The 13,285-nt window shown below is 41.5% G+C and overlaps 1 protein-coding gene across 1 annotated transcript in view; it reads right to left on the reverse strand.

The window, feature by feature from the left end:
• Positions 1-5,146: 5,146 nt before the first annotated feature.
• CRADD (CASP2 and RIPK1 domain containing adaptor with death domain) overlaps positions 5,147-13,285 on the reverse strand; it is a 175,250-nt gene continuing 167,111 nt past the window's right edge. The window contains exon 3 of the mRNA XM_061205341.1: positions 5,147-5,809. Coding sequence (XP_061061324.1) covers positions 5,508-5,809 — 302 coding nt within the window. The 3' untranslated portion in view covers positions 5,147-5,507. The remainder of the gene's footprint in view (positions 5,810-13,285) is intronic.

Genomic DNA, 13,285 nt, shown 5'->3' on the forward strand with positions numbered 1-13,285 from the left:
CCATCAACAGTGTAATCTGACACCCAAAATAGCACTGGCTAGAGACAGAATGCGAAAATGAAATGGAAACATATGAGTATTACCAAGATGTTGGGTCCACTTTTTTCTTTTTCAGTACTGAAACCTGGATTTCATGGTCTACATTTTGAATTAATAATAGCTTTTAGAGTTATTGCCACATATTCTGCATAATTTTAACAGATAAGGCTTAACTGGCTCACTGAACTGTGTCTTTGTGAGACTTTAATTTTCCTATAAAACAGCAAATGCCAACAAGATAGACATCCCTATTCTAAGCTGTTTACAGTTCTAAGAAGTAAACAGGCAGTTATTACATTAAAAACATTCCTTGTATGCCAGCAACATCTAATTTTAATCTGTGGGACTTTTAGAGGAAGAACTAAGGGCTACAGATGGCACAAAGAACCCCCAAATATGCCTGATATCTAAAACCTGAAGCCTGACCTGATTCCCCTGTGGTTAAATAAAACACATGCTTCTCAATGTCATTGTTGTCTTGATGTACAGAACAGGATAATATTGGCCACTTAGTCTATCAATAAGATTCTCTTAGCTTCTAGATTGCTTTGAGACAGTAACTTGGAGGCATCTTGTAGACCCGTGGCAAGAAGTGCCATTTGTCACATTGGATGTAAAATAAATTAAGTGGAATTCTGGTATCCATATGCATTAACTTCCCTTTAAGGGACCGACATACTAACTTGGGCAGCACTTACAAATCTCAATTGAAGTGTCACCTCCTCAGTGGCCAATTCTGTTGCTCCCTCCTCTGTGATCCTGGCCAAACAGTATCGTAATTGCTGGCTGTTATGTTTGTCTCCTCAACAGGCTGAGATCCTACAGGGCAGGGACTATGTCTTATTTACCTTTGCATCTCTGGTAGCGCACACAAATTGCTAGCTTGCTGATTGTAGAGATTCATTTAATGATAGCCAAGTGTTAGATCAGAATCCCATCCCAATTCTGAATATGCTCTGAATCGTGCCTACCAGTTCACATTCCTTGCCTTTAAAGTCTTGATAAAAGTACTGAAGGACCGTGTACTTCCTATTTTCATATGCAAATCACAGCAGGAAACGGTGATGTTGACCCTCACGCTTCTCAGGGACCCGGTAGGGTGGAGAATATTAGACAAACCCTGATAGCTGAAATAATTCAACTCAATGATTTAGCAAAACATTTTTGCTGTGCCATGCACTGTTCTAAGCTTTTATTTTGTGGGAGCCTGATTGTAAGCACAGTACTGTTACTGTACACATTACATATGAAGAAACTGGCAGAAAGGTAGAGTAACTCGCCCAAGAGATGAGCCTTATATGAGTATTCTCCATGCCTCTTACCTCTGAAGCAAGGCAGAGGGAATCCTTTCTCCCCTGTGTTCCCACAGACTCATTACTCAGGCATGGACCTCATCATCTCATATTGTGATTAGAGATCCTTGTCGGTCTCGTTGGCCGAACAGTCAGTTTCTGGAGGACCGGGACTGTGGTGTATGGGTCATCTTTTTGCCTCGCCACTTAGCAGAGTAACTGGCTCAAGGGAGCTTCCTGATAAGTGTCTGCTGAATAACTGAATGAGGGAAGTCTCTTTCCAAAACTACCACTTCTGAGGAATTCCTCAGAGAAAGGGATGAAGACAGACCCATTCTACTGCCTCAGTTGCCTTTGTAACCTCTGGTGGAATGTAAATATTTAACAAGGACTTTCCTTGCATTACTGTTTGTAATAGTGAAAAAGGAAAAACCATTTAAAGATCCATCTAACGTAACAGGAAAGTGGTCTGCAAGTCACGGCACGTGCATATACTGGAAAGTATGCCACTACTAAAAATGATGGTGTAGACCAGCGGCTGCCCACAGATCAAACGTGGTGCCCCACCAAATTCGGATCGACAGGCACAATATTACTGTCCCCCAGAACACATACTTGTAGGAAGAGAACACTGAGCTGAGTGGACCACATGGCACAGTGGAGAAGGCATCTTGCTGTAAGAAAGAGATTAAAAACTCAGAATAAAGCCCAGAACATTTATGGGAATGTGTTCAACTTTGCTTTTTGAGGATGTAAGAATGCACAGTGGGGACAGTCAATAGCTCGACTCAACAACGGGGCTCTAAAGGGGGACCAAGCAAACACTGGGATTATGGTGGATGTTTTGCCAGCAAAAAAGACATTGTTATACTAAATAGCTAGTCTCTTTTAATTTCTTCAAATATGCTGCTAAACATTATAGGATTTTAAAGTGTGCTCCAAACACAAAGGATGTTGAAAATCACAGAGGATGTTGAAAGGTATAGAAAAATCTTTAATGACATGGAAAGATAGTTATATGTTAAATAAAAGAAGCCAGCTGTAAAACAGCATGTACGATACAATCCTGTTTTTGTTAGAGAAAGAATATGCAGGCATGAGAAAGTAACTGGAGGACATAGACCAAAACTGGGCTGTAAAAGTAGTTATCTTTGGAAGATGGGAGTGGGAGCAATTCTTTTTTTTTTTTTCCTTGCTCATTGGTATTTTTTCACTGCTATAAAAAAGATGTACTATTTTTGTACTGAGAAAATTTCATAGAAGTTACAGTTTTTAAGAAGTTAAGGGGCATACTCATGCACGTGCATGTGTGTGCACACGCGCACACACACACACACACCACACACATATACCCCAAACCAAAGTGGAGTAAGACTTTTTTTTTTTTTTTTAAGAAATATGTGCTGTGCTAGTTTTTTTTTTTTTTTTTTAAACTTTTGGGTTTATTTATTTATTTATTTATTTATTTATTTATGGCTGTGTTGGGTCTTCGTTTCTGTACGAGGGCTTTCTCTAGTTGCGGCAAGTGGGGGCCACTCTTCATCGCGGTGCGCGGGCCTCTCACTATCGCGGCCTCTCCTGTTGCGGAGCACAGGCTCCAGACGTGCAGGCTCAGTAAATTGTGGCTCACGGGCCTAGTTGCTCCGTGGCATGTGGGATCTTCCCAGACCAGGGCTCGAACCCGTGTCCCCTGCATTGGCAGGCAGATTCTCAACCACTGCGCCACCAGGGAAGCCCGAGTAAGACTTTTTAATCATTTTTTTTTGTCAGCACCTACAAATGCTCTACCACCTCATTGTACTCATTAAGAATTTTATTGGGAGTAGGCCATCTCTGGGACTGTAGAACCTTCTTCCGTGCAAAAACACATGGACTCCTTGTAGGCAATCACCTATTGGATTCTCTTGGGAGGTAGGCAGATGCCATGTAGCATCACTCTTCTCCGTAAGAGGTAGAAATTCGGCAGTGATTTGATGTTCGGTTCTTCCATTCTGCAAATCTTCTGCAAGAGCATGAGCAGGCCCAAAGAGCTGCAGCTGCTATTTGATGGTGGAGACACCCTGCTCAGTAAGGGCAACAAGTCAGAGCTCCCTAATAACCCCATCAGCCCATCATGGCAAGTTCTTCACAGATTGTCCTTCACTGCTGACAGAGCACGAAGGTATCTGTGCCTAACAGATGCCCTACAAATGGTGGGAATGCCCTGGGTAGTCATCAGACCCACTTCTAAAATGCCATCTAGTCAGATGCAGCCGAGCTCAGTTATGCTCACTCATCCATATACGTGGTGAGAACAAAAGCTCCACTCTCTGTTAGCAAACCCAGGGGGACGGATAGCAACATAACAAGTCCAAGGTTCAAAATGACAAGCAGTTATTGAAGATGCCGTGGAAGAACAGTCTATCACTGGGTGCAGTGATGGGCCCAAAAGTGTGAGGATTTTACAAGATAATGAATTAATGGCTGGACTACAAAATGGAAAATTAGAGCTGATAAGGCCAGTGGACCATCCTTCTGAACTGTTTGCTGAACCGTAAAATAACCGATTCTTTTTAGGAAAGGGAATACGGTTACTAGACATCTGAAAGGATGTAATTAATTCATGACTGTCATCATTTTGAGCATCCACTTTCTGTCCAACCTCAGCACTGTATATGCTTGTCCTCAGAGTTTTTTTCCCTTTGAAAAATTCTGAGTTAAGTTAGTATTACGAAATAGATTCTCTAATTATTCAGAAGGATGGATCACAGATTGGGAATGTTCACCTGTCTCTCTCTTGACTGGACCCACTGTAGCATTAATAAAGCCATATCACATTTTAAAGCTTAGCAAGAAACATGGTAATAGCACTTCCTCCTACAGTGCCCTCAGCTTTAGCCACTGTTCAACTTGGTCTGGGAACTGCATCCATGTTCAGCCACAGCAGCGAATTAACAGCTACCATTTCCCAAGAGCTGACGATGGGCCAGGCACTAGATGAGCCTGTGGCAGATGTTATTCCTTTAATCATCACAAAAATCTTGGAGGTGGGGACAATCATTGCTTCACTCTACAAATGAGGAAACTGAGGCTTAGAGAAGTGAAGTACCTTGTCTGAGGAGATGCTGCTAGCAGGAGGAAGGCAGCAAGCTTCTTCCAGAGCACGTGAGAGAGAGGATGGAGCAGCACGGAGCAGCTGGAAAGGGCACACAGGAGCAGTGCTGCAAAGACACATGCTCACTCCTCCGCCCCAGGCAAATCACTTCATCTTGATACAGGACGGGGCTCACCTCTCTTACCCAACTACTTCATAGGCTTTTTGTGAGGTCCATATGAGATCACATGTATGAAAAGCCTTGAAAACAGTAAAGCATCTGACAAATACCACGTGTTATTAGTAAAAAGTCAGAAAACTGAATCACAGTCCTTAGGAGCACAACACTTCAACCATTAAGGCTTCAATGGAAAGACCACACTGCCCCCCAACCCCCAGTCCTTTAAATAAAGGGTGCGGGATTTTCTTAAGCAAATCTTTTAAAGATAAAGGGCTCAGGTATGCATGCTGGTACTTGAACTGGTCTTTGCAGGGAGCTTCAGTGTCTTAAATTTAATGCAGACACCCTGGCCTGAGTGATTTATCTTGACTAGAGAAAGTAACCATTTCTCTGTTACTATTCTGTTCCAAAGCAATGACTACTGTAATTTTACACCCTTAATCTATGCAACACGAGAATGAAAGAAAAAAAACACAAGCAATACTTTCTCATGAGAGGGCCTCATTATATACAGTAATTCAATTTTTATTATTAACATCATGATTAATAGCTAAGTCCACAGTTCAGTTCCCAGGCAACATAAAAGTGGATGTTTTATATATAGAACACCTGTATTTTTTTTGAGCCACTAGGATTTACCAGTCTATTAAAAGGCAACCACACAATTAAAACCTGCACAATTCAAATAATGTAATCTCTGAGCAATTAGAAACAATGAATTGTCAAATCACCATGGGAGATCAACTGAGTAATCCCGCCTTTCAAGTAATGTCAAGTGGAAATCCCATTATCTCCTTTCGTCTAAGAATCACTAACACAAAGAAACAAACCAGTCCCCCCCAAATCTACCTGCCCTGGGTGAGAGTCAGGATTCGGCACACGAGACTAGGGGATGGACTCCCCAGGTGTTGATGGGGCGCCATCATCCCAAGATGTGCTGGAGCACCGAGGGGTCCACGTCTACGGCCTGGAGACCCCTGTGCAGGCTCTGGAAGGTGGCCTGCTTCCCGAAGCGCTGCCTCCAGCGAACCAAGGCCTCCACCATCTGGGACTGAACATTGTGGGGATGGTTGGCCTTACAGCGGTAGATGTCGGTCTGGGACAGCCCCAGAGACAGCACCACGGGCTCCCACTCGGGGCCCAGCCTCTGGGCCAGCTGGTTGATCTGCTGGTCGGAAGGGGAGCTGTGGAGGATGTGCAGGGGGATTCCAGCCATCTGGTCATCTGGGGAGGAGAAAGACACGAAGGTGAAGAGAGCGAGCAAACACATCAGACAGGGGCAGAAATTAAAAACGTGGCGGAATGACACACACCTCCAAATGGCAGGGGCCAACTTCTCCTAATCTTCATGGGGGCTACTCAGTACAAAGCCATACATAGGGGCTTAAGAAGTACCACCCAGCATCTTTGGAAATGTTTATTACAGAAAATTTGAAAACAAGGAAATTAAAATAACTTGAAATTCCATCAGAGAAACCCATTCATAATAATTTGATCTATTTCCTTTTGTTAAATATCTTTATTGGAATATAACTGATTTACATCGGTGTGTTATTTTCTGCTGTATAACAAAGTGAATCAGCTATATGTATACATATATCCCCTTATCCCCTCCCTCTTGTGTCTCCCTCCCACCCTCCCTATCCCACCCCTCTAGGTGGTCACACAGCACCGAGCTGATCTCCCTGTGCTATGCGGCTGCTTCCCACTAGCTATCTATTTTACATTTGGTAGTGTATATGTGTCAATGCTACTCTCTCACTTCTTCCCAGCTTCCCCTTCCTGCCCTGTGTCCTCAAGTCTGTTCTCTACATCTGCGTCTTTATTCCTGTCCTGCCACTAGGTTCATCAGTACCGTTTTTTTAGATTCCATATATGTGTGTTAGCATACAGTATTTGTTTTTCTCTTTCTGTCTTACTTCACTCTGGATGACAGACTCTAGGTCCATCCACCTCACTACAAATAACTCAGTTTCGTTTCTTTCTATGGCTGAATAGTATTCTATTGTATATATGTGCCACATCTTCTTTATCCATTCATCTGTCAATGGACACTTAGGTTGCTTCCATGTCCTGGCTATTGTAAATAGAGCTGCAATGAACACTCTGGTACATGACTCTTTTTGAATTATGGTTTTCGCAGGGTATATGCCCAGTAGTGGGATTGCTGGGTTATATGGTAATTCTATTTTTAGTTTTTTAAGGAACCTCCATACTGTTCTCCATAGTGGCTATATCAATTTACATTCCCACCAACAGTGCAAAAGGGTTCCCTTTTCTCCAAGCCCTCTCCAGCATTTATTGTTTCTAGATTTTTTGATGATGGCCATTCTGACTGGTGTGAGGTGATACCTCATTGTGGTTTTGATGTGCATTTCTTTAATGATTAGTGATGTTGAGCATCTTTTCATGTGTTTGTTGGCAATCTGTAAGTCTACTTTGGAGAAATGTCTGTTAAGGTCTTCTGCCCATTTTTGGATTGGGTTGTCTGTTTTTTTGATATTGTGCTGCATGAGGTGCTTGTATATTTTGGAGATTAATCCTTTGTAAGTTGCTTCGTTTGCAAATATTTTCTCCCATTCTGAGGGTTGTCTTTTCATCTTGTTTATGGTTTCCTTTGCTGTGCAAAAGCTTTTAAGTTTCATTAGGTCCCATTTGTTTATTTTTGATTTTATTTCCATTACTCTAGGAGGTGGGTCAAAAAGGATCTTGCTATGATTTATGTCATAGAGTGTTCTGCCTATGTTTTCCGCTAAGAGTTTTATAGTGTCTGGCCTTAATTTAGGTCTTTGATCCATTTTGAGCTTATTTTTGTGTATGGTGTTAGGGAGTGTTCTAATTTCATTCTTTTACATGTAGCTGTCCAGTTTTCCCAGCAGCACTTATTGAAGAGGCTGTCTTTTCTCCATTGTATATTCTTGCCTCCTTTGTCAAAAATAAGATGACCACATGTGCGTGGGTTTATCTCTGGGCTTTCTATCCTGTTCCATTGATCTATATTTCTGTTTTTGTGCCAGTACCATACTGTCTTGATTACTGTAGCTTTGTAATATAGTCTGAAGTCAGGGAGCCTGATTCCTCCAGCTCCATTTTTCTTTCTCAAGATTGCTTTGGCTGTTTGGGGTCTTTTGTGTTTCCATACAAATTGTAAAATTTTTTGTTCTAGTTCTGTGAAAAACGCCATTGGTAATTTGATAGGGATTGCACTGAATCTGTAGATTGTTTTGGGTAGTATAGTCATTTTCACAATATTGATTCTTCCAATCCAAGAACATGGTATAACTCTCCACCTGTTTGCAGCCATAAAAGGGGTAATCGACAGTAACACAGTAATAGTAGGCAACTTTAACACCCCACTTACACCAATGGACAGACCATCCAAACAGAAAATAAATTAGGAAACACAAGCTTTAAATGACACATTAGACCAGATGGACTTAATTGATATAGGACATTCCATCCAAAAACAGCAGAATACACTTTCTTCTCAAGTGCACATGGAACATTCTCCAGGGTAGATCACATCTTGGGTCACTGATCTATTTCTTTTCAGTCTTTTATACATAAAACATACATTTAGGATTACACTGCAGGTACTGCTTTGTAACATGCTTTTCTCAGCTCCATCTCTTTTACTAGAGAGGTCAAGCCGAGGCTTCTGGGGGAATCTAAGGATGCCTGCAGGGCCCACCTCCCTCTGGCACTGGTCTGTGGGCGGAGGGGTGACACTCTCTCCTGCAGGAATGGCTAGTGCTAGAGGGTAAGGGGCTGAACAGAACAGCCACTCTTTCCTAACAAACTTGAACACCACCAAAAAAAGTGACAGCTTCTAACAGAAGCAGGGGCTAAGTGGCCCCCTGAGAAAAAGAAAACCTAGAGGCCATGAGGGAGCAGGAAGAGAGGAGAGCAGAGTTCACTGTCCCAGCACAAGTCACAGGAGGAGAGTAACCATCCTGGCTGAGCCCAGAGAAGGAGAGGAAGTACGTGCTGTGGAGGGGCAATGAGAGAACCTGACCTTGCACTTCCTAAACTGGAGCCCTATCTCCCCGAGGCCAGTCTGCTGAGGAAGTCTGACACTGAGCGAGTGACTACAGATGTGCTGAGAAGTGCCACTGGTTACACAGAAGGCCTTCCAGAGGAAGGAGGTTAAAGCTAAGTCCCGAGCATGAGTAAGAAGGAGCCCAGTGAAGGGAAAGGAAAGGAGGTGTGCCCTGTGCAGTGGGAACTGCGCATTCAAAGACCCTGAGGCAGGGGGACATAGCAGGTTCAAGGAAGTGACAGTCACTGTAGCAAAGAGCAGAGGTTGAGATGGACTCCAAACACCCAAAATAATGATGCCGGTGATGGGTTAGGTCAGGACTGGAACCTCAGACTTCAGTAAAACAGCACATTATACTACACTTTCTGTCACCAGCATCACAGAAATTCAGGTCAATGCCACTTCACACTCACCAGCTCACTGTTTTGATTTATGAATTCAATGAGAAGGCAAAAAGCATCCTGTTAGAATAGCTGATGTTTTCCACAGCATGTGCCTTTGGTTTCTAGGCAGTTGCCAATACCTTCGGCATGAGTTGCAAAAATATTGTCAAGGACTCTCTCTGGTGTCTGTCAAGACTGCTTTTTTTAAATGACTAAGAAGCAAATTAGAATAATGATACTACTGACCAAAATATTTTATATTAACACTGACACTTTTACAGCTTTTATAAATATATGGGCTCATTTTAAAAATTCAAACAACACAAAAAAGTACAAAGAAGAAAACAAATTATACACAATCCTACCATCTTATTGACAGTTTGTGAACATCATTCGGGAAATCTCTTTATGTGTGTATACTGTGAGAAGGAGAATATAACAGTTTTTTTTCTAATAAGAGTTACTTAATTTTGCTTGAATATAACAGAAGAAAAAGCAGCCAAAGTGAAACTAAATGGCTTTCTGACCTGCAATTAAATGCTTAAAAAAACAAAACAAACAAACAAACAAAAAACACATACACACATAATATTTAATGCTGAGAAAAAAATCAATGAAAATTTAAGAGGTAAACTACATGTTTTCACACTGATGCTTTATAATGAACACTTTATATTTCCTCTCTTTTTCCTCATACTTCTAGATTTTTGTTGCTTATATCATTTTTATTCTGTTGGATGCATAACATTTACATGCTTCGGTAACAATAATCTTCTCCCAGCTGTTTAGTCTTAAAACTATATTATAATGGTTTGAATGTTCACCAGTGTTTTTTGTTGTTCTTACTGTTTTTTAACCATGGCTTTTCTACTTTTGAGTCTGTTATTTTGATTTGAGTCATTTGGGTGAATCTCTTCATTGGGTGGTTTTCTTCAACAAAGGTTCATGGTTACTATATTTCTTGAGTTCTTTCAGATCAAGACTGTCTGCTTACTGCCTTCACTGCTGAACAATAACAATATTTATAAAAATAATGTCATATTGTATTATTTTATTATATTTTAAATTATGAATATAATTTTATATTATTTAAATAATTTTATTCCTCTTAACATTTGTAGAACTTGCTCATATTTTATGGTAGAGAATGCTGGTATGGAGAATTCTGATACTGACTTGAACATCCCCCTTTTTGTATTATTTGCTTTTTGTCTCTGGAGTTTACAGTACTGAAGCTTTAGACCAGGGTTTATCTTGGTCACTCTTCATCAGCCTTTCCATGTATGCGGCATGGCCTTCTCACCAAAGATTTAGTTCTCCCTCCCTTTCAGAAAAATCTCCTTGCATTATATCTTTGCATTCTTTATTTCTATTCCTTATACTGGATGGCTTTGCCTATCCTCCATGGCTATCATTTTCTCTCTTACTGTTTTAACTCCTTTCCTGTGATTATCTCATGCCTTTCCCCCATGCCATTCATTTGACTGCCAGTTATGGCTATTCTGTATTTTTTTCCTCCTGGTTCAAATCTTATATCATTTTTGTTCTTAATTTTTCTTGGCTCTTCAATCTATCTTTTAAAAATCCCTTTCTACTGCCACCCATTAGGATGGCTACTATCAAAAAACAAAACAAAACAAAATAAGTATTGGTAAGAATGTGGAGAAATTGCAATCCTTATGCACTGTTGGTGGGAATGTAAAATGGTGCAGCTGCTATGGAAAACAGTACGGCAGTTCTTCAAAAAATTAAAACTTGAATTATGATCCACCAATTCTACTTCTGGATTATATTACCCAAAAGAATTGAAAGCAGTTACTTGAAGAGATATTTGTACATCCATGTTCATAGCAGCACTGTTCACAACAGCCAAAAGGTAGAAGCAACTCAAGTGTCTATCGAGGTATGAATGGATAAACCAAATGTGGTATGTTATACATTAGAATATTATTCAACCTAAATAAGGAAAAAAATTCTGACTCATGCTACAAAATGGATGATCCTTAAGAACATTATCCTCAGTGAAATAAACCAGTCACGAAAGGGACAAATACTCCATGATTCCACTCATATGAGATACTTAGAATAGTCAAATTCAGTGGGACGGAAAGAATGATGGTTGCCAGGGGCTTGGGGAGGTGTAATGAGGAGTTGCTGTTTAATAGGGACTGAGTTTCAGTTTTGCAAGATTAAAAGAGTTCTGGAGGTTAGTTGCACAACAACATGAATGTACACTTCAAAATGGAAAAGACAGCAAGTTTTATGTTACATTTTACAATTAAAAATAAAAAAAGAATCTTGTTGTTTAATCATAACATTGAGTTTTTATTTCTACGGGATTGATACTGAGCTCTTCTACAGCATGAAATAGTTGTGAGGTTGAGTTTCTTTGGACTGGGTTTTCTCCCAGACCAGATTGGTTGCATGTTTATTTTCTGCAAGCCGTATTCCTATATTTCATTCCTCTGCTGTAGCAGTTTCACACAGTTTTCATGACATTTAGTTTCATCTTGCTGATACTCAACATGAGTATCTCTGTCCAGAACTTCTGTTTGGTCTTGTACAGTAAGCTGATGCACCCTTGATACTCTGCTCACTCCATAGGGGACCCGTTGCCTTTCTCCCTCTGAGCTACACTCTGAGGTTGGCTGTGGCTTTCTATGCAGTGCTCTGCCGTGAAGGAGAGGTAGGACTCACAAGGCCAGCCCTTGCCGAGGGTCCTATGCACGGCCCTCTCTTTTGGAAGCCAGTTAAATGTCTTACAACAGAGCCCACTCCGCCAGGGTGCACTCACTCCTGTGATCTCTTTCCCGTAACTGGGGAGATGGCTTGCTTCGAGTTGCCTTCCTGCCTCTGCTGAGGGTGTTGCCTGACATTCAGCGAGGCCACCCACTCACCTTCTCAGGCAGCTTCTTCCCATACTGATCTGTGTTAGTGGGAATCCTCAGGATGCTGTCCCCTCACCTTCCTTTCCCAGCATTGCTCCTGAGGGGTCAGGATGGAGGGTTTCCTTCATTACCTGCCACTGGTCAAAGTGCACAGCATAAAGCTGTGATTGGTTTTCTTGTCTGTTGGGTTGTTGCTGGCGAATGTTTTTGTTGCAAACTGCTTTTTGGGTAAGTTCATTGGGTGTTGGGGCGGGAGCATCTGTGATTCTGCTACACTCTGTCATCATTCTGACTCCTGGCCAACTATTAATGCAACATATGCTTTGAGCCAATGATGTGGAAGTGAGGACAGTATTTGCTCTCATTCCTCTACACTCTCAGGGTCATATATCCCTTGTGAATACTGCCATATAACTGGGAGGTGGCCAGCAATCTACGGACACAGGCTTGAGCAAAGATAATTGGCACATAAGCGCGACCCAGCCAAGAACAAATCAAGCCCTTCCAAGGAGATCTTACGCACAGAGAGAGACAATAACAGCTGTTTGTGTCGTCTGACCTCTATCTGGAAAAGTATCCTCACGAGGCCCTTCCAGCTCATGAATTCTGCTGAATATGAGGTTAATTAAAAACGAGAGTCCTAAGGCGGTAGTGTCAACTCCCAAGGACATACTACATCAAATCAGGTCGAGCTATAAATCAATCCACTGTGACCGCCTGGCCACTGTCCTCAAAGCTTGATGTGCACACCACTGGTGGTGGGCAAGGTGATGCCGGGGGTACAGAGGGGAACATTCTGTATTAGAGTAGTCATGGATCTATTTTAACACGATTAGAAAAGTATAAATAGCATTTCAAACCCATGACTGCAAGGAGTAAGATAAGTAAATAAAAAAGCAGATACAGAATGACCAAAAAGTAAACAAAAAGTAAGTTTTAAAATAAAAAGTAAATTTAAATAAAAGCATTAAATTAGTGGTACAGGTGTTAAAAGATAAGGCAAGAATTGTACAAGTAGAACAGAAATGACTGAAGCTTGGGAAGTCCAGTGTTTCTCACCAAGTGCGCTATTGGCATCTCGGGCAGGACGGTCCATTGTGCAGTGCTGTCCCCAGTGCACAGCAAGGTCTGGAGCATCCCTGGCCTGCACCTACTAAGTGCTAGTAACATCCCCTACCCCAGCCTTAGCACACATGTCCACATACCCTGGGGCAAGGCAGTACCACCCCTGGTTAAGAACCACCAGATACTGGGACAGAAGAATGGCTATTTTATAAAAAATCCTAAGCAGGGAGTTACTCCTTTTATACTGACAAAATGCTCTCCCTTATACAGATCCTATCTCTTTCATGCAATCCTTTAATTCTATTCTCAGTGAAGTTAAAACTCA

This window comes from Eubalaena glacialis, chromosome 11, assembly GCF_028564815.1.
Source record: "Eubalaena glacialis isolate mEubGla1 chromosome 11, mEubGla1.1.hap2.+ XY, whole genome shotgun sequence".
Classification (NCBI taxonomy): domain Eukaryota; kingdom Metazoa; phylum Chordata; class Mammalia; order Artiodactyla; family Balaenidae; genus Eubalaena; species Eubalaena glacialis.